The 22763-nt window shown below is 38.6% G+C and overlaps 1 protein-coding gene across 1 annotated transcript in view; it reads right to left on the bottom strand.

Moving 5' to 3' along the window:
* COL21A1 (collagen type XXI alpha 1 chain) overlaps window positions 1–22763 on the bottom strand; it is a 113143-nt gene that overhangs the window by 80624 nt on the left and 9756 nt on the right. The window contains exons 2-4 of the mRNA XM_049818671.1: window positions 6535–6654; window positions 4173–4724; window positions 10–178 (exon numbers count right to left, since the gene is read on the bottom strand). Coding sequence (XP_049674628.1) covers window positions 10–178; window positions 4173–4724; window positions 6535–6622 — 809 coding nt within the window. The 5' untranslated portion in view covers window positions 6623–6654. The remainder of the gene's footprint in view (window positions 1–9; window positions 179–4172; window positions 4725–6534; window positions 6655–22763) is intronic.

Below are 22763 nucleotides of genomic sequence, written 5' to 3'. Positions count from 1 at the left end.
TTTAAATACCTTGTCAATTCTGACAGGTCAACACGTGAGGTTACTTCATAAGCTTTTGCATTAGTGGTTGGTATTTGAATTCTCTTTTTAACTTTTTTCTTCACACCTAATCCTACAAGAATGTCAAATCCTTTTTCATCTCGAGCTGCCACTGGAATTCTTGTCGGACAAACAGATTCTGCAAAGTAATAAATGCAAGTATAGGTCAAAATACGACTTAAAACTTTCAGAAAGTAACCTCCCATCTACCTAATTTTTTTGTAGGTGCCTTTCAAGAAATAAGAGAGAACTGCGAACTGCCAGTTAAGTATAAGATGAGGGAAGTGACATGCATAATCCTCAGAGACATGAAGCAAGAATATTGAGATGTCATATTGTACTGCAATTACATTCGCATACTATTTTGAATTGTCACTAATTGTAGTTAGAATATCTGACTAATAAAAATATTGATTTTAATTTCTAAAATTGTATGGTTTCAAAATGCTACAAAATTACAGATGTTAATTTCCACAATGCACTAACAATATGAATTAATCCAGCATCCCTCCCAACTATAAAACTGGGTTGAAAATGGGCAAAGGTAGTAATATCTACAACTTTTTGTCATCTTCTTTTGCTCAAAATGGACTCTGATCTATTTTGTCTGTTACACTGAAATCTGCTTGAAGCTATTCTCACTGGACGAATATTGTCTGATATATTTTCTGTGAAAACTAAAGTTAACTGAATGTTATCTCTAATTCTCTTTACACAAAAACAATACTAGTCAGTGAACCTAAGTTGTCTCAAAAAAAAAAAGGTGAGATACCAGAGTGAAATTTAATGCTAAAGCCACCATTGTATTAGAGTAATAATGAAAAGAAAGCAAGCAACTTTTTGTTTTAATGAAATTATGCTAAACTACTTTCAATAAATACATTTTCATCATTCATTTCCCATTCTTTCTTCAGAAAAGCATCAGTTCATAGAAGGGGAAGAGGTTACAAATACATTCCAAAGAAGGGGTGGAGAGTTCTCTCACCTCCACCTGGACCAGCCATGGGCTGGAAACCCCATGTTTCAGTGCCAGGGAATTATCAGCTCAAACGTCTAGACTGACTTCTCTTTATAATATGAGCAACGCTGCATGGCTTCTCTTTCTAACCAACCCAAGAGCAGTCAGGAGCTACCCCATTCTGGTGGGGGAGGCAGGATATATAAACTCTTAAGAAAATTCAGCTAAGTGTCTGCGCAAACTAGCTACGGTGGGAAAGGACAATCCGTCCTAAGGGGACATGCCACAGGTACTTGGGGCAGCAGCAAGAAGCCATGTATATTCCCCTTAGTTTTCTTTTCCTCCCCACAGAAAAATGTCACCTGACTCCCAAACTAAAAATACATTAAAAGTTACCTGTCCAGTTCTAGAAGAAAGAATTGCAAGAACTGTCTGCCTTCATTTTGGAAACTAAAATGTCTACCTTCTGAATGCTTCAAACAAAAAAGTCCAACACAACTTTCCTTCTCTCTCTTCTCAAAACACAGATGCAAGATTTAAGTCAACATACTTATGACATTAAGTAAGAGTAATAACACTTTCTTTTTTTCAGGTTTCTTCACTGTGCATTGTTATCACGGAAAAATTTTCTAAACTCATTTATTTCAAAGCTGAATAACGGTCACATTGCCATTAATACAGATTACAGATAATCATATACACTGACAAGAAAATGAACGTAAGAATCTCTTATCAGTTACAGTATTAGAAATTTGGTGTAAAATAAAAACTAAATGCAGAAATAGGATTACTTTATGTGAGAGGGCCATTACTCTGGAACAATGCCAAAGTAACTATTCCAAACCAGTACAATACAAATTATGCATGTGTAAAATTGTACATTAAGAAACTATTCTTTATTTCCAATGGCACATTGAAGAATTACATAAAAACATTCCCAGTAAGGTAGATCTTTTTTGGGTCTTCTGGATCATCTTCTGGCAGGACTATTTTGATAGCTAACTGAGCCATTATACAGGATGCAGAAGTCAGTGGCAAAATCAAGAACTGTCTTCCATGGGAAACGAGGTTGTGTTTCCAGTCCACAGTACCAGTCACAGCAACTCTCTAGCCTATACTGAAATCTTGTTGCCCTTTAGTGTTTTTATATAGTTTTCAGATGCTTAATTTTTCCTTCCTGAAGCATGAAATATCTTTTCGTTGTTAAATCTCATTATCTAGCACAAAGGAACTTTTCTCAGCATCCTCCAGACATAATTCTGAGGTCTGCTTTGAGTCTTGTTTTTAAATGCATTCCTGACACACAACCTTTTCTATATTTTTTTCTAGGGAATATTAATACTACAGGAACATTTGTCTTCCAGAATAAATATCAAATAATTAAATATTCATGAAATATCTGGGGACTCTTAGCCACATTGTCCTTCCTGCTTGACAGGTTCAGCTGGTTCTTTCACCCTGCCGTACTCTAAAACCAACACTGGGGTTCCCAAAAGGCACACAAGAGCCCTCCTTCCCCAAGGCCATTCCTAACAGCACTACTTGCTACACTACATGAACCACTGAACCTCAGCCTCCTTTTTCCAGAAGGGAAATACTGCCCTTACGCTCTTGTACCTATGTTCATGGATACCTATGTTATTTTTTTAGACATTAAAACAAAGACGATCAAGAGAGAATTGCAAATCTTTTGTGTGGCTGATCACAGCCATATCATTGCTCCTTTGCCCTCACAGAACTTCCTCTCTCAAAGTGAATCTTAATATGAATAAAATAATCCACCACTCGGATATAAAATTTCCAGTTTACTAGACTTTCAGTTCACCTGCTAAATATATTGGGGTTAGAAATGAAGCTGCCAGCTGGCTCTGATCGCTCTTTGAGAGAGGCACCTCAATGCTAACGCGAAGGAAGAGTGCAACGTAAGAGAGTGGAAGCAAAGGGTCAAAGTAAAACAGAAAGTACACTTTTGTAGACATAGTCAACATTCGCAGATTACTGCTCTAAGAATTGTGTCAAATATCACAGCTGAATTTTAAAGGATACTAGTTAACTTAATTCTGAGAGCAGAAAATCCATCTTGATGAAATATAATGTCACTTCTTCCAAACTTTATTTAAAGAAAATATTGTGTTTATTTGGGGGAATTTCTGCCTGCATGAAGCTTTATTTAGCTGCACTTAGCAGATTTAATTTTTGGACTGACTACCCTACTACATTAGCCACAAGGAATTATTATGATTTTCATAAGCGTATCAAGAAATAAACACTATTATCCTCAACATAAGTATCACCATGTTTTTTCAATGAAGTCCATACTCAAAGTGAGAGCAAATGAAAACTATTTTTCATTCTTACTAAGTGCAGAAATATGGTACAACTGAAATATGACTTGCATTAATTCTTGGTAATAAAACATGTAGAAAATAGCACTGATAAATAGTCACTTTATAAGAGAGTCCTTCTCGGTGATATACTCTAGAAGCAATTTGGTACCTTTTTTATATATACGGGAAAGCCATTTTTTTATATATATATATGGGAAAGTCAAAGTTATCAGAAAACTCAATGCAGTAATGCTGCTAACGTTCTAAAGCTAAAAAGTCATTTTACAACGTTGGTCTTGGCTAATTCTTCTGTAAAATCCTTTTAAAAAAGGATCATAACATCTCATTACAATTCCAGGGACTTTTGGTAAGAGTCTTTCTTCTGGGTTTTTCAACACATGCTAGCGGAAGAACTCCTGTTTGTAATGCTAAGTTATCCTCTCAACTGTCAAGAAGAAATGCTAGATTGTGGATGAGTACCAGCCACACCTAGGAAAAGGATAAAGTGAGCCCTATATTCTCAGCACTATGAGAATTGCTCAACTATTTTAGGGTTTCTAAACTTTATCAGTGCAGAAAATGTGGGGCTCAGGACAAAACACTACATACTGAAATTAAACACACACTGTGTTAAAGCACCGTATCTTTCCCAAATATATTTCTTTGTTTAACAGAGAAAATAACATTTTGGGAGTGATGTCTGCAAACAAGATCAAAATTTAAGAAGATCATACCAAAGATTATCAGGTGCCTTAGATTATATTAATCATACATTCTGCTTGTGAAATAAAGACATTACGGGTACAGTATTACATTCTGCACACCTAAAATATTTTATAATCAATTACCTTCACAGAGTTTCTGCTTTATAACTTCTTTAATTCTTGATATTGCAATATAATCTTCAACATAAAACACATAAGTTGATGAAGGCTTGTTGGCAATAGCTTTAAGTTCATCCTCCTCAATTTCTGAGCCAACACCAATAGCAAACAGAGTGATTTTATTTTTCCTTGCTTCTGCTGCTATGTCTTTGACTTCATCTTGGGACTTTCCATCAGTAAGAACAACTGCTATTTTTGTTAAAAATCTTGAAGATTTTGCAAAAAGATGGTCAAAGGCAAACTGAATAGCTCTTCCTGTTCTTGTATTTCCTCCCAGGTAGTGTATGGACTCCATTTCCCTGATGAGGTTCTCAGTGGATTCATGAGTTCCGAGGGGAATTTCAAGTACAGGGTAATCGCTGTACTGGACAACTCCAACTTGAATAAATTTTGGCCCTATGTCAAAATTTCTTGTAATGTTGGCAAGCCAGCTTTTGATTATTTCAAAGTTTTCTGGGCCAACACTGTAAGAGCCGTCTAAGATAAAAACTAAATCCGCCGGAGCAGTTCTGCAACCTAAAAAAAAAAGCAAATATCAAAGAAATATTTTAATGAAGCCTTCCACTTTCTTCTTCCACAGGAAATATTTTTCATATCAATTACTGTTTGTATTAGAATCTATATTGACAAATACATTCCAATAAAAAAAAATCAGTTGAGTTTATCAGAGAAAACAAGATTGTTTCTGTAAGCCACACAGATCCAACTTGGTATCGGAAAACCATACCATTTTGGTTTTTACATTATCACCAGAAAGAACTGTGAAAAATTCCGGAATTCAGTTCCTTAGCTGGCAATTGCATTTCATACAATCAGCAGAGGAATACATTTTCTTTTTTTCCATACCTCTCTGTCTGCAGAAATGATAAACATAAAAACTCATTTTTGTTAGCAAACCAAGCACACTGCAGAGGAAGGCTATAGATTGAATACTCCAGAATTCAGCAGTAATATCCAATCCTTTTACAAATACATTTTAATTGACTTCTGACACTGCTACATGGCACTTAGAGAGCTAGTTATTATAAAATCCTGAGTCTCCATTGAATGTGGCTGGTAGCACATTCTGATTTTAGTAGAAAAATGCTCAGTGAACGAGCTCAACCTCCAGAATATAAGATCATGTAAGCATTTAATAAATATAATGTAACTGCATGATGACTAACTCATGGATTCAGCTCTCCTAGCTGTAGTCATTGACAAATGGAGCTTTTAGAATAAATTGCCAACTACAGGCCATGGACTGACACAAGCATTTCTACAGGACAGTCCTATCCATCTTCATGCACATCCTCAGATGGAGGGAGTAACTCTCTACAGGAGAGAATCACCTTCCATCGACTGTGAAAGGAGCTCAGGTAACTGACACACAAGGTACCAAGGAGATGGCCAAAACCAGGAGAGATTATTTTGATCCCACGGCACATGTAGTCATGTGGGTTGCTGTGTAAGCAAGTGAACACAGTCTGCTGGAGAGATGCTTTTGCAACACAGGCGGTGGTGAAGAGAAAAGGCATCGGGAGAAGGAGTAAGGGGCGAGCTGAATGCGTCACTCTGTGGTCCAGAGATATGAATCACAGAGTAATTTCAGTTGGAAGGGACTTTGGACATCATTGGACCCTGCTGAAAGCAGGCCCAGCCTAGAGCAGTTAGACTGAAAAAAAAAAAAAGTCTTTCTAGAGACCAAAAGGAATTTTATGGACTTTGTTGAAAAATACTGAAAATAGCTGGCTTGAAAGAAAAACTGGAGGAAAAAGACCTACCCTGCAAGTGTCACTGTGGCCAGAGGAAAGTTTTCTGTGCTTTTTTTTTATCCAGCCACTTCGCCTTTTAAAAAGCTACCTTGCTTTAACTTCTTCTTTTCCATAAACCAGATTTAGACTATAAAACTTGGTTTGGTGGGGTTTGAGATGGTAATTTTGAAGAACATGCTCCCAGAGCTAGGGTTATCTTTGCTTCCTCTCACAGAAGCTTTATTTTTCTTATTTAGTTTCACACATAACATTAAGCTATCCAAAACGTGACTTCTGAAGAAATGAAAATATAAACACTCAAGACACAAGTTTAAATCAAGACTGGATCTTTACAGTTCCATCTGCCCCCTCGAGCATTTCCAAGACATAAAAAGAAATAAAGATATTCCCTTCCTAAAGGAGAAATAAGATACTTAAGTTACTTATATATTAAAGGAATTTGCACCAGGAAAATTATACTGGAAAAGAATCACCATCAACAGAAGTGTATATGTGGACCTGAAAATAGATACTATGAATTCAAGGCATGCTTTGAAGTTGCCTTTGTCTAAAATACAAAAATTAAGACTTACTTGCTCTTGTTTCCCCATCTTCAGCTGAGATGTAATCATGAAGTAGCAGAATTAATAGCATTTGAAAAAATGTTATGATCTGTGCCATGTGTATTGTATTTTCAAAGTCTCAAGATTAAACTAGATGGGGAAGAAATGAAAATAAAATACAGTGTTATTACATTACAAAACAAATCCAAACTTCTGTGTTTTAAAACCTGTGCATGAGGAACAACTTTGAATCAAATCTGCAAGCCCAGATGAAGGCCAGCCTGCAACGGGCCACAGACCCATAAAGCGTCAGTCAGGCATGCAAGCCCAAAATTGAGATTCTAAACTCAACAACACTCACCAGCCTTTCTGTGGAAGCTCAGTTTTCACCAAGGCACATTTATATACCTCTCTTGCTAGGTACAGACATGAGTAGTTTATTGTGTAGTGTATTTGCCTAACAGAAGATGTGCCACAAAATCAGTAAGTTGATTTACTCCGGCTTTTCAGGCTGCTGCTTTGCTTTTTCCACTGCTTATAAAGCACTCGTTCCATTAAGACCAAAAAAAAAAAAAAAATTATCTCCAGGAACAACCTCAAGAAATGCACGAAAGTCAATTTCCAGGAAATGCTACTCCTACCTAGTATAATCCCCCAAAGTTAATAATGCCAAAATATAATTATTATATTATTAAATATCACCTTCAGATTACAAATAATTGCAAGGTAACACCATACTTTGTTATTCATATTACTTTGCATCAGAAAGGGTGAGAAACCAGATGAAGCGCTTTGGGGTCTATGGGATAGGACATAAGATGCACTGTTCCAATGATGCTACACAAATACTGGGATGTCAACTTCATTTAAATGGATTAAGTGGCAGTTTCTTGTTCCAGCTATTTGAAAAAGGATCTGTTTAAACAACAAAATCAAGTGTTCAAGAAACAGACATGTAATACACGAGAAAATCTTACCAGAAGAAGTAGACAATTTACACTGATTATTTCAGACTTGATGGTTTGTAACATTCATCATTTTAAAATCACTTTCAGCCTTTTCCATGGCAAGTGTTTACTGAATGGTAAAACACATCTCTCATGAGGCCAAATTGAGTGATACCAAAGAAGAACATATGAAATTAAATCTATGTGGGAATTTGAATAACAGGTAACCAAAGAAGGACAACTGCATTCTTTGAGAATATCAGAAAAATGTCAGCCTATAACTGAAAAAAAAAAAGACAGACTACTGTATGGAGTGCTGATATATATCAAAAAAACCACAATGCTGGCCCCAACAAACTATAAAATCCTATAGATTCCTCCCACCAACAACCCCAAAAGAAAAAGGTCCAAAAAATTGATAAAGAATAGTTGTGAAAAAGATGACTGAGGAAAATACCACAACAGTACATAAATTAATTTTTGGCGTTTGTCATCTCTGTGGTTGTCTCAATGGTTATTTACGTAAAATCCATAGAATTTATGTAAAAAGAAAACAAACCCCAAGCAACTTAGTGACTTCACTGCATCAGTCTTCACTAAAAGGAGTACAGGGACTGCTACCACTAGTATTGCACTTTTTTTGAAAATAAAACAGCACGCTAAATCTACAAAATTATTTTAACAACACACACCTTGCAGCACAAAACTTGTATGTGCTCTGTGCCGTAAGCGCAGGCACTTCAGTTCAGGCGGGGACCCTGGGATCCTGCTTGCTGGCACAGCTCTCCTTTCACTAACCCCTGCAGAAGCTATTAATGCCTTCCTTAAACTGCACCGTTCCCTTTCATTTCTGGGAGGCAGACCCAGAGGTAACAACCCGGTCCCTATCCTTGAGTGAGCTGCGGGATATGCGAAAAGATTTTGGCCGCCGTATAGGTGAGCATATTATCACTTGGCTCCTCCGATGCTGGGACAATGGGGCTAAGAGCTTGGAATTAGAAGGTAGGGAAGACAAGCAGCTGGGATCGCTTGCCAGGGAAGGTGGCATTGACAAGGCAATTGGAAGAGGGACACAAGCCATCAGCCTCTGGAGGCGACTCCTGTCAAGTGTGAAGGAAAGGTACCCCTCTAAGGAAGATGTTACATGTCAATCAAGCAAGTGGACCACCATGGAAAGGGGTATCCAATATCTGAGGGAATTAGCTGTGCTAGAGACGATTCATCATGACCCGGACAACCCAGAATTACCCAAAGATCCAGACGAAGTCCAATGCGCACAACCCATGTGGAGGAAGTTTGTACGGAGCGCGCCACTGTCCTATGCCAACGCATTGGCAATAATGACCTGGAAAGATGAAGAGGCACCGATAGCGGGCACCTCCAGTGTTTTGGAAATTCACCCCTGAACAAGAGCAGAAAATCCCTCTATCCTGGCAGAATGGTGAAACTGGGGAATAATTTCAGCAAGAAGAGCACAAAGCAGCCCCTTTTGGAGGCTGGATTTGACACCATCCCCCTGATCACACCCCTGGCTGTCAATCAGCTCCAGTTCCCACCTGGAACCAGGACATCTGCTCATCCTTCCACAAACATTTACCTACTGGTTGGTATCCTCAGGGGTGAACACCCCAGCCCCAATCGGGAGGAACGAGACAAGGTATGGGGAAGAGGAAGAACCCAGCTCAGAGCTGGCTGGGTGGGGAGAGCAGGGGGCTGCAAGGAAGCCCTGTGCCCCCCCAGGAAGGAGATGCTCCACAGAAACTAATACTTCACCGTGGGAGAGGTCCATGGGACAGCACCATTTACCAGCTGTCCTGGAGTACAGGGAGTGTCAGGGAGCCTGGTTTAGGAGCAGAGGGAAAGTTCATGTCAAAACCACGGCAAACAGGAGATGAGGGGTGTCGCAGGGGAACCAGACGTAAGGAAAGGAAAATTCGTGGGGATATGCTGTGGTGCGCTCCACTCATACACCCGGCTGAAATGTGCTGTCCTCTGAATGTTTCGGTTCTGTGTTCTATCATTCGTTTGCATTCATCTCATTCATGTATATATTTTAAAGAACAGGCAAAAATGAATGGCAGACCCCTCGTATGACCCCACTGGTCACCTCTCATCAAGTTGTCTTAAAACTTTGCAAAACAGGAGTCCCAAAAGAAAAAAGGCAGAACCAGAAAGAAGAAATGTTTGCGAGTTCCTCCTGGCCCCAGCCCCACCTACCCCAACAGAGAGAAGTGCTGGTCACTGTGCAGCAGTGAAAGAAATAATACCAGGAATACCTTCACAAGCTATCAGGCATCATTGTGGGGCAGTACAGGAGGGAATTACAGCGCAGGAATCGTATATGTATCGCTTCTCACAGTGAAGAATTTATATTCTTCACTAGTGAATGCTACAGCAGCCTTCACTGTATGCTTTTAATCTTGAAAGACATTGAAGTAACGAAACTATCACATCAGAGCAAGATTTCTTTCAGTGGAAAGCATGCCTCAACTTGTATTTCTTAAAAAGAATCAGTAAAATAATTGGCAAAGCAAGCTATTCTGATTTGCAGAATCAAACTGTATTCCCTCAACAGATGAATTTTTCCATCTATTTGTGAGAGTCCTTCTGTGTTTCATTTGCAACAAAGCCTGAAAAACATGAGATACTGAACTTGAGAATTTCATTATAAGTATAAAGCCGAATAACTATTTAGAGTCCAAAATGGACTTATTAATAGAAACCAAAATTAAAAGGATAAGCCCAAGACTGACAGCAACCAGCCAATGAGGATTCCAGGAATTACCCAGTGTTCAATTTATTTGAAAGAAAATAATAATATAGCACTGCACTTTTAACAGTCAAAAGAGATGCCAAACCAACAACTCCAAAGACCAAACTTCTATGTCTTGTCGACACAGCAATTATAGCTCAAGCAACAGAAGTGTACTTGAAATTACTTACAGAAAATACTTGCCCAAGTGCCTTATTGCTACCATGGAGATGCCACCATTAATACCAGCCTAGGACCGCTCCACTGACATTTCCAAAAGCCAAAATTCATCACTGCTGATCATGTCGTTTCTATCTCCAGTTTTTTTAAGAGAAACAGAGAAAGGTGGTTCTATGGTGGTCCATGGAATTGCTTACTGCTTTCTCCTCTGCCCTTGAGAGCTCTGCTGGCTGCTACAAGAAGTCAGGGCCCTCATGCCAAACTTCTGCTGCTGGAGCTGGAGGAGCTGGGTGAGATTGTGCAGGGAAGCACCAAGGGATGGGAAATCTGTCCCAGCACTGCACAGACAGAGGGGACAGGATTCACGCTTGCTCCTTATTTCCTCTGCATCTGCAAAGAGTAGCCAGGATTTGATAATCCTTACAGGTCCCTTACAACTCGAGATACTCCATGATTCTATGATATTATGATATATTTTTCCGAATTATCTGTTGTGATTAGTTTGCAGTTTTACCAAATGTAACCAGGAAAACACATTCATCAACTGCTTTCCCACCTCTCAGTTATACCAAACCACTTCTAGTATATGGAAGCTCGTGGAATAAAAATCCATACAGGGTGACTAAATAAATACACAGATGTTGCATCCAGCTCAAATAAAGGGTTGTGGACTGAGATAGTATTAATGGAGAAATAGCACACGTGTTACTGTATTTTTCAAGGCATCCCACACAGCTATTTCATTTTTCCACCTTAAATGGGACAGCGCAGTGCACCCAGAGGCTTTATAATTCTGGTGATGCACAGGGTGGCAGGAGCAAGCCTTTGGCTATCTCCCAACTCCACAAAACTGTTTAAATGAAAGCCGCAAGGGCCTATCAGACATTAACTGAGATGAGATACTGGGTTGGGTGGACCTTTAGTGTGACTCATTATGGCCATTCTCCTGTTCTTCACTGTATGCTTTTTATCTTGGTTTTTTACATGCCACTGTTATAGCAAAAGGGATGTTTAGAGTGAGTGGAAACAGTCCCCTGGGGCAAAATGGTCTAACTTGCACAGAGGGATTCCAAACAGCTTATGTAAAGGCCTCTGCTCTGAGCCCCTGAAATGAGGGGTTGTAGAGTACACCAGATATTTTTTAGTATCTTTGAGACTTGCATCAAGACTCAGGTAAGTTTCTCAGAGTAAATTAAAGGTAAACCCATAGCAGTGCTACTAAGCATCAGGCCCTCGAACCATGACCCGCAGGGCAGTAGTATAAGACCCTGTTCACCACCAAAGCAGAGTTAGCTGACCATTATTTCTATCTGCACCAAAGGCAGGCGAGAAAGAGGGTATAATAAAGCTTGGCTGCATCAGCCCATGCCCTGTGAGTGCATGGTCAGAGACAGAAAAATTACAGCCTCCCCAGTGCACATTCAGGTTTTGTCACGTTAAAGCGGAAAACTCAATGAAGTTTGGAAATTAGTGACATACTGACTCACCTACATGCTGTGCCATTTCAGGCAGCTTTAACCAATTAGACAGTTCCTGCAATGTATTTCTTGCTTTCTTCTGGGCACAGCAATTTTGCTGTGCAGCAGCATTTTCACAAACGGAACCCCTGAACACCTCCAACTGGGAGGGAAATTGAACTCAGGTTCCCTCCCTACACAGTGGACATGTGCTACAGCCATTAGTGAAACCAACAGCCTCTCCTCGACTTTTGAATTAATTTAAGGCTGCCAGCGTGTTAGAGATACCAAAGGCATGCAACTCCCAGGACAGCTTTGCTATGCAGAAGTGCACAGAGGTTCAAATGACAGCATCTCCTGTATGCATGCACAGCAGAAGAACTTCACATGCAAATTAAGCTTTCAGGAGGAAATTTAGGTGCCTAAGCAGATTAGGCAGTATTTGCACTTTGCATTTAAGATGCCTAAAAGGAGCACCTTCTGTATCTCAAAAGGCAGTTTACTGATGCAGTCTTTCCCTAGCCAGCTTTCCACCACCCAGATAAGTATATCACTTTACTCTTCCCAGGAATACTCTCTGAAGAAACTTTCTATTTAGAGGAATTTGGAATCTTTCAGCATCAAAAATATTTGCTCTGCAGTGCAGTTTTGTCACTATTCAAACTGGGGAATGGAGAGAGAGAGATTTCCTTTCTCTGAAAACCCTGGCTTCTCTGCTGCATGAAGACTTCTTGCTGAAGAACTACACTGAAGAAATATAGTGAAAGGAGGAGTTCCTTCCTTCACTTCTTCCCATTGCTAGTTACTGCCTAAGAAGGAAGCCAGGAAGGGTATGATTTTAACCTTTTCCAGCATTCTGAGAAAATAACCAGACTAAAGGTTATATATATTATCTCACCTTCCAAGTATGAATTAACACTTCTCTCATATTACATCACTGTTTAAACATCTCTTAATTCAACTAGAGATCATTAGGTTTGGCCTACAAAGGAACAAATATTAAAACATTACTACAATAATGATTGAAAGGACATACAGGAGATTCTTTGCATTTCCAAAACTTATGCCATACTACAGAAACTGTACAGCGAGAGCAAAGCAACCCTGAAAATCCCGATTTAGCGTCATTAAATAATGTGGAAAAGTAATGCAATATTGCACCATCTTCTTTTTATATTTGTTGTGCTTTCAAAATTAATGGGGTTTACAAATAAAATGTTTGGGCAATTTACGTTTAACTAGTTATTCCTAACTCTACCATATACTACCAGTCCTAAGCATTCAAAAAGTCTATGAGGTTACTCCAAGTCAGTTACTTTTATCAAGTAATACATCTGCATCTGTATTTATTTCCACTTGGATTTCAGTCCCATTCTGCATTCATGTTTTCCACATATTGTTTCTCCTCATTTAGATTTCTTGGTGGGCACAACTGATGAGGTTATTATACTTGCAAACATTTAAAAGAATAACAGCATTTCCTGGGAAGGGTGAAGCTGTTAAGACATCATTAATTTAGGCTCTGTTTACACATACATATACACACATAAACGCAAGATTGTATATAGATAAAATCTCCTACAGTGATGAGTACATTAGTATTCCCCACACCATTTCTTTCTGTTTCTATGTTGGAATGAACTATTTTGGCATAATCACCAGTATAATTACATTCATACCAGGAGTGTTCTACAACATTAAATACATGATTACACAGCAGTTCAGATGAGTTTTTATTAATGGAGGTCAAGAACAAAAAATACGTGTTTAAGTTACACATATTGGGAGTTTTCTTTATTTTTTTAATAGTTAGTACTATTGCAACAAGAATGAAAAGTAGTTGTAAAATGGTTCCATTCTGGCTAAGCAATGTCTGTACTTACTCTATATTAAGAATACATGGCTATACAGAGACTACACGGTTTGAGGTGGTTTATTTCCTAACCCTGAAATCAAGCAGAAAGTATTGCCTGGACTCCCTTAAAAAGAAAAGGCTAATGGAGCTTTTGCTTGGACCCTCCCTCCCATCCCCACCACCTTTGCTCTCTTTTGTTTTTACAACAGTGGCAAGGGTAAGAGGCACAGCTTTGTTTCCCCTCCCTCTAAAAGTCTAAAAGCCTACCTGACAGAGAGACTAAAGAACAGAGACCTCCAGAGCTGGAGAAACACATGAAAGAAGTGAGGAGAGATGCAGGTGAAGATCTGTTGCAGCTGAGTATATCAAGTCCACAGCTGCAACAATGCGAGCTGTGCAGTGTTGATCGCAAAGCGACCTGGGTTAGCTGAAGGTGAATGTCTAAGCACCTGCAGAAAGCGAATGAATATTGGAGACCTCAGAGAAACAGTAGCATCACATCTCATCTGCATTTTCAGAAATCAATCTCACCTGCTGCTGAATATGCATCTGTGGTCCCTCAAGTACGCGCTAGCGTCGTCCGTTCCTGCTGCTCAAACGTTATTTTGGATTTCTCCCCCAAAGCTCAGTAAAGGCACTAACAGCTACTTCAAGTTTATGTTTGATATTTCATTCGTGCCACAGCCACAATTTAAATCTCTCATTAAAAATGGTTGACTTAACAGGCAAAAGAGCATTGCCCAAACTACTGACAAAGCAAACCACTTCAATCTTCACCCCAAAAGACATTTTAGGGATAGGTAAGAAGAAAAAAAATGAACCTGTAGTTTGAATGAAATTATTCTGCACCATGATTACAATTTCCACTATTAGAGGTATTCAATATAAACAAAATAAACCCACAGGACTTAGGACTACATGATAAGATTACACTCCATATTTATAGCTTCAATACATACACTGCATAAAGTATTATGCAGATTATAAAAAGGAGAAAAGAGGATTAAATAAACTATCATATTTTTGGCAGATTTTGGAAAGGCGGCTTTGTATCAACTGTATAAATGCTTTATACCAACTTCAATGCTGTACATCGAAGACCAAAGTAAGCAGTTGATACATATTATATCCCAAGCAGGAAGATACATATTTCTGAAAGCAATGAATCCTCTTAAGTCGGACTGGCCAATTGTTTATTTTTCCTATGATTCAGTAAAGCACAGCAAACCCACAGACTTCTCCAGTCTACAGCAGAGAAAGTTTGTATTCATGCTCCAACATCTGAAGTCACAGCAGGTTTGTGTTTTTAAATCCAATTTATTCGGGTACTTGCACTTTGTTGGATTTATTCCCACTCTAAGAGGATGCTGTGCCAGGTGCTGGCAATTAGTTATTATGGGTTAAAGAAAAGGAGGTTTACCACAGCATTTGAGCTGCTGGACCGATACACAACTGATTGGAAAACAATACAGGATGGGCAACTTATGTAAGCAACCACACTTGGCAACTCAGCGTTCTGGCTGCAACAAATGAATTTGAGGTCTCCCTGGAACACATGATTTCATCCCGCCTGAGAAAAGCCTGTGCTGTTATTTCTCTCTTTATCAAGCAACTTGAGATTCCATAGAATTTTCCCTCCTTGGATGGACCCAAGGAAAACAAAACAGCTAATCAATAGGATAAAATCTGACACTCCAACTGTACAGTTGAAATTAACCTAGCATACAATAATAGGATAGGATTCTGCGTAAGAAACATTTGAATCTACTCCTACAGGAAATCACAAAGTTCAAATTTTGAATGTGCACATGTATATCTATCTATGTTACCAAACAGGGAAACAGAAAACAACTTAATACAAATGACTACCTGGAGCAATAGTTTGGGAGACCATTTTGTCTGGGCTAAGGAATGTAGAGTTCAACTGGGCCAGTGACAATTGTTGGTAAACAGAAGGGAAACAGTCACTGGGGCACATAATGCAATAACTGGAAATTATATATAATAATTCTATATAATTATATAGAATTTAGCAATGAAACCACTATAGAAATTGGCTCAAGTCTGAGAGAAAGGTACAACAACCTCTAACAATGAATGTTGATAGAGGCATAAAGGAAACAGAAAAACTGAACCAATCCAAGTAAGAACTTCTAATGCAATTTAAAGACTACATTTGGATCAGGCCTAGTTGACAAGAGGTACATGGAATTCCTCATCCATTACTGCTGTGGTCTCAAAGTCCTCAGGAAAGCAAGCCAGACAAGGATTCAAAACATTGTCAGTGCTACCAAATTCAGCTAGGTCCTGATATGTCAGATACACATTTCTTCCAATAGCTCCTCACTCACTTCTTTCTTTTCCCCTAATGTTTCTTTCCATCTTCTTATTTTTGTCCTCCACTTTTAAAAAAAGGATGGTAGGGCTGGCTTAGCTAAGATGTTATTTGCAATGTGATGATTACAACATTTGCTGTGAAAACAAGACAGAAGCAGTAAGAAATACACAACAGGTGATTTAAAGTAAGTTTGGTATGTGAAGGAAAGAATAAAGTCTATGGGTTGTGTTTGCCTCCAAGTTAAGGGCCAGCATCAGAAATAGAAGTTATTATTTTCTGTCTTCCTATCTTTTTCTTCTATTCATTTGTCTTGTTTATCCCTCAAACAGGTTTGAATTCCAGCATCAAGCACAATGAATCAAGCCCATCAGTGTTATTCATAGTCTTTTTCCACAAATTACACTTAATGCTATTCTCAGTGTTAATTTAAGTACTGTCAAATGCTGGAGGGGATAAGAATGATGACACAGACCCCTGCTTTAGCTGAAGGTTTCAAAATTTTATTTGAAAGCTTAGTCCTTTCCAATTCTTTAACTGCCCTCCCTCTTTTTCCATCATTTCCAGAAACATTCAATAAAAGGCAAAAGAGATTAATTATTTTTTTTAAATAGCAATCCATGGGAAAAGCTGGTTAAAATCTCTGTTCAAGCTTCAAAGCTTGGTTTTATTATTTTACACTATAGAATGAACAGAAGTTCATTCCATTTAGCTTAGTACAACAGCCTTTAGACTACATATAAAGGTATCATGAAGTAGATTGGGCTTTAAAACATTTGATTATATGTTAGCATTTTGACAATGATATATAAACTCACAGACTTCAAACCAAGAAGAGATGTATGAGGTAAAGAGACAAAATTTTAGGTTTTCCAATTCCATGGTTTTTAAAAGATAGGCGTTTTTTACTTAGTCCTTTTTTTACTGAAAATACTGACAAGTCATTCAAAGGAGGCTGTAATTGCTGAAGAAAAGGAAATAATAGAAATTCTAGAGGAATTTAGGACCTGAACTAGTGAGAACTTTGAAAGAACTCCAGTTGTCTTCATTGGAGCTAAACTGGACCCTTAATATTTTAAACAGTTTCCTGAAGGAAGAAAACAGAAAATTAGCACATTCATGCTCAAAGGGGAAAACATAAATATTTGCTGTTTCAAGTATATCCAAAATTTGGTACTTTGAGAAACACTCACAGTTCCAGACACGGTATGATCCCAAGCGAAAATTAAAACCATGCAAAATTTACATTAGTTGCTTTTCACCTGCAAGAAGACTAAAGATACTCCAGCAAGTATTCAAGCTGACTTTCTTTACAATGTGATGACTCTTACAGCCTGTTCTATGAAGACAATTATTTTTATTACATTCATGAAGTATAGAACTCCTTCCTGGTCCCTGCCATATGTTTTTCCTTCAGTCCACCAAGCAACTAAGGACACAGTTCTCCATGAACTTCTCCAACAGGGGTCCTTCCCATGGGCTGCAGTTCTTCACGAACTGCTCCAGTGTGGGTCCCTTGCATGGGCTGCAGTCCTTCAGGCACAGACTGCTCCAGCGTGGGTTCCCTGCGGGGTCACAAGTCCTGCCAGCAAACCTGCTCCAGCGTGGGCTCCTCTCCCCACGGGTCCACAGGTCCTGCCAGGAGCCTGCTCCAGTGTGGGCTTCCCACAGGGTCACAGCTTCCTTTGGGCATCCGCCTCCTCCAGCGTAGGGTCCTCCATGGGCTGCAGGGACATACGTGACTTTGTATGCTTGAATTTTCACACGTGATACTTCATAGTTGGATATATAGCTCCGTATCTGTGTCGTAACTGCCTAGCTATCACATTCTTGTTTCATCATGAGCCATACACTTGGTGATGCTGGGGAGTGATTCTACCACCACTAAGCTAGCAGAACCGTAAGTACCATCTCATCTCTCCCTATGAAAAATTCCCTGAACCCTGTAATACTGCTATATCCATTTACCTCCAATATCTTTGCTTTTTCTTTTCTATAACTCCAGACAACGTGTACTATTGGCCACTTGTTTAATCTTCAGACATTCACTAATCAGGACTTAATAGTACAACAGCAGTACAACTCCAAACATCCAGGATACTCTGAGTACTCTCCTCAAGTCTGAGAGCTGTTTGTTTTTACAACAATTACAACAGTCAGGGCCACGCAAATTTGTTAAGCATTTGGAAATTCTCAGAACTGTCAATGTTCAAAACTGCAGAAAATTATTCCTCAAGCCATTGCAGGTAACTCCTCACAAGCTGGCATTGCAAGGATGCAGTGGGGGTGGTAGGCAGCATCCTGTTCCATCTTGCCAGGCTATGGCACATGGGAAGAAGGCAAATTCTTTCCTCCCACTCTATGTCTATGAAGAAATCTTCAACATATGGGTCAGAGAGTCATTTGGGCCCCAGGGATAAGATTTGCTGCTATGCTCAGCAGTGATCCCAAACAGTCATAAGCACACATCACCCACACACCTCTTAGGTTTCTACCAGGGAACCAGAAGAAATAAGGCACTTTTTTCCCCTCTTTTGAGCAATAATTAAATATTATTTAGCAGAAAGAGCATGCTACCTCAGACTACTCTGACAGATCATATCTGTTACAATATTATAGCCCATACAGTAAATAGCTGAAGACTTTCCCTTCATACCATTCCACTTGCAACTTTTCTGTTCAAGAGAACAGAGCAAACAGTTCTGCCCTTTGTTTCTTTTTGACATTAAGGGGCCTAGAATTTGTTAATAATTCAGGAGTATCACATTTCTGAATCAGTCAACTTGACTTAAATTAGCAATGGGTGAATTAAATGGCCCTTAGAGGTTAGAGCAGTTTAGGCAACATTTTTTCTTTCAAAAGCACCAACAAATTTTTCCAAAGTAGTTCCCGTATTTCAAAATATACAAAATGTGTAACTTCTTTTCCATCAAGTCCATTAAGAAATACCTACTGTCAGCAGTGTAAGTTGCAAAAGAACAAATAAAACAACATGGCACACTTGCTAGGGCCTGACAAGTTGCTTACACAGTATATTGATGGTATTGGACAGGCCTGAACAAATGTTATGCTTTCTTGCATAAACAGGTGTATAACTTACCCACAAATTAAAAAAAGCAGATTTTATGTCATTAATTTCAATACATGTTTTTTTAAAAAGGTGAAAGGAATACGTTATTATTGGTGCCAGAAATTTGACACTTCTGAAGATGCCAGATGCATTTTCAGACATATTCCAGAGTTATTCAAGTTGAGATGGGCTTTTTTTAAAATGTCAAACTAGCACTCTTAGAAAAATGGGTAGATTTGGGGTTGGTTTGTTTGCTTGCTTGTTTTAAAAAGCTGAATTTATATACAAGAGGGAATTCTATTATATTCTGTGTTCCCAAGAACACGAAATCTTGAGCATCACTTACAGTGTTTCAGAGAAAACTACTTAAAAGGTTCCACTTGAAGCTACGGATTATAGAGGTGGACAAAAGCAACATGCATGCAGTCTTAGTGACTTCATATAAAGAAGGCTTGTAGAGATAAATTCATCTGTTAAATGTCAGTTCCAATCTGTATTTCTTAGAGTAAATTAAAAGCCATGGTTTAAAAACATTTCTAGCACAGATTCTTCAGACTGTGGTGTTCCACACCCTCCCTTTTGGGCCTTAACCTTCTGCAAGCATTCCTAAGAGTTTGACCATTTATCACCACCAGGACACTAAAGATGCTGGAGGTAGTAATAGCAGGTTTTTACATTTTTGCTCCAGCTGATTTTTAAATACTTGGTGCAAAGTAGTTACTTACAAAATGAGGTGCTGCTAGTGCCTGTCATGACACAAACGAAAACCTCCAGATTCATCAGAGTTCAGTGCCTGCGTTTATGCTATGGAGCACCAACATAACATCATTTGGTTTGTATTTGCTCTCTGTGATGCACAAGATTCATGCTGATTTCTATCCTGTTATTAGAAAATACCTATTAGCTTTTAAATTGTGGGATTCATAAACTGTCAAAAATATAGCAAGCCAGCAGCATGAACAACCATTAAACAAGCACAGAAGAAGATAAAGGAAAACAAAAAAGTTCTATACCCAACTTATCCAACCTATAGAAATGAATAATTTATGTTGGACAACATACACAAAGAGATCAAAATAGATCCAGATGAAGAGTTTCAAAACATATTCCCTTTTATATGATGTTCTCTATCTATGAAGTTTGCTTCATAGACAAAGTTTTTGTAGACTTAGTTAACATGAATTAAAAAAGACAGGTTAAAAAATGCATTAAAGCTTTATTTCTATATTTCAGTCCTCTGCTAAGGTAAGAGGTAAGAACATGGTACGACTAATAGGTGTTGAAACCTCTGTACCAGAAGGGAACCTCCTGGTGGTGAAGGGTAGCCTGGAATCAGGCACAGCCTTTGCTGGGCGAGTCTCGTCCATTGGCGCTACAGCGCATCACTGAGTGAGTGTCAGACACAATTCTTCAGTTCTGCTCAGAGACATATTGAATAGGAAAATCTTAAAGAAGCTATTGAGTGTGCTATTGCTCAAAGCAGTATGAACAATGCATTTGTGTGCTTTAATTTTGCAGCTTTGTTTCTAATACAGCAACACACACACACAATGTTTGCCATTATCCTTGACTGAATAAATGAGACTTTTCACGTAGCTTTCCTCTTCATCTAATAAGAAGCATAATCTCTATCATAGTTGACACATACACATCTCACTTAGGTCCAGTGTAAACAACAGATACTTCCTGAATGATGCAGCTTGCTTTTGGAGGCCTAACACCCAAAACGAATGAGATCTCTAGAGTTGATAAACGTCAGTTATGCCATAAGGATCACTTTAGAAACTGAAAATGTGATACCTGTATTTATGGCTCTCTGCAGTGCTGGCAAAAAAGGGTTTGAAACACACAGTACCACCCACAGTTACACCACACCTCATACTTCTCCCATTCCACCTCTATCCAGAAGCTCACCATTTAAACATTTACCAGAAATGTAAGGTAAATGGTTCAAACTGCTTCAGATTGAGGAATGAAGTAAACCTCGTTTGTCTTTTCTGACTAATGCTCTAACCACATGACATAAGAGTAAAAAATACTGCTTTTCACAAAACTTGTCCCAAAAACATGTCTTAAAAAATTCCTGCTGGATCAGGATCCACAGGTGAGACAGAAGAATTTCTACTCTGTAAATCTTTCTAGGAATCAGGCTTGTGGTGGGTACCTACTGTGCCACACAGTTCTAGGCATGCCTAGCATCAGACGTATAGGTGTGTAGGAATTTTTATTGACAGAAACGCAGGCATACTGACTTCAGTTACCCCTGGGGTTGAGTTATCTGGGGTTGAGTAGAAGCAAGAGTCTCTGTGGCATTTGAATGTTGGACCTAGGCATCTAAAGTAGACGTTACATACCAACATCCTTAGGCCTTTGAGGAAGGATATAATCAAGACTCATTTCTGTACCTGAGGGCAGCCCTTTCTAAGCTAGAATGTACTAGTAATGCAGAGCGCAGATGCTCTGCAGTAGATTCTGTGTTTCAAAACAGAGATGGAAAATTTAACTTAGGTGCTGTTTGCTGAAGCTACATTGCCAGAAATCCTGATTTCAGTGGTCTCTCCTTCTCAGGTTCATTCTTTGAATTTTTCTGTGTTCCCATGTGTCCCATGGAAGCCTGAAAATCAAGTTTCTTTACTGTGAATTGGCAAATAATTTAACTTCAGCTGCGTCACTATGCTACTCACAGTCTGCCCACAAGTAAAATCAGTTTTTAGAAATTTGTAAACACTCGCCCAAAGCACTTCACTGGTTTCAGTTCTGTACAGATATTGATGGTCCATTCATTAATGGTTCATTCATTAGCACAAGCCAATAGTAATATACATGCACCAAAGTATATAAAAAATATTCTACAGAATTTAATACTAAGGGAGAGATGGACAAATTCCTTTTCAGTAAAGTTCAATGTGTTTTTATATAGTAAAGTATATTATAATCTACATTCTATGCTGAAGTGTAAAAAAATATGTAAACTGTAAAATAAATATAGCATCTACCTGCAAACTGTAAAACTAGCACCTGTGGGTTCAGACAAAACCAATCATTGTACAGACACAGTGTCACTCCTTCAACTTAAAATGACTGGGTGGACTGCTGTTTCCACTCAAAAAAAAAGCCCCAAATAAATTAATAAGCAAATTCAGTGGATCATAAAATCTGCACCTGGACTGTATGTAATTTGTTGCATTCAAGCCTAAATAAAACACAGCATTGTCTGTAGGACTGGGCCTCCATACAAAACAAGTCAGGAAGTCATCAGAATAAATAAGCGTACACATTGTATAACTTGAAACTTTAAATAATGGCTATTCTGTTTCCAGTCACAGAATGATATGCCATGCTCTAACCTTCACCTAACATTGCTTTTCATGTAAAAGAAACAACCACAATTCAAGAAGTATTCCTTGAAATTCTATTCCCCCAATTTTGATACAATAGTTACAAAATACAAAACTACTGAAATATTGAATACTATGAAAATACTAGTATGTTCTAGCACATGTTATGGAAGCTCTATTTGCCAGTGCAACAAGGGCTGTATTTGCCCATACTCTAAGACCACCATAGTTATGTAAGTGGTCTGTAAATTCTAGATACTCCACACAATAAGCTAATTAATTTCATATGTTTATTCACCCCTTCAGAATGACTTTGTATAAAAAT

This window comes from Accipiter gentilis, chromosome 16 (genome assembly GCF_929443795.1).
Source record: "Accipiter gentilis chromosome 16, bAccGen1.1, whole genome shotgun sequence".
In the NCBI taxonomy this organism is placed as follows: Eukaryota; Metazoa; Chordata; class Aves; order Accipitriformes; family Accipitridae; genus Astur; species Astur gentilis.
This window is presented reverse-complemented; position numbering and strand designations above follow the sequence as displayed.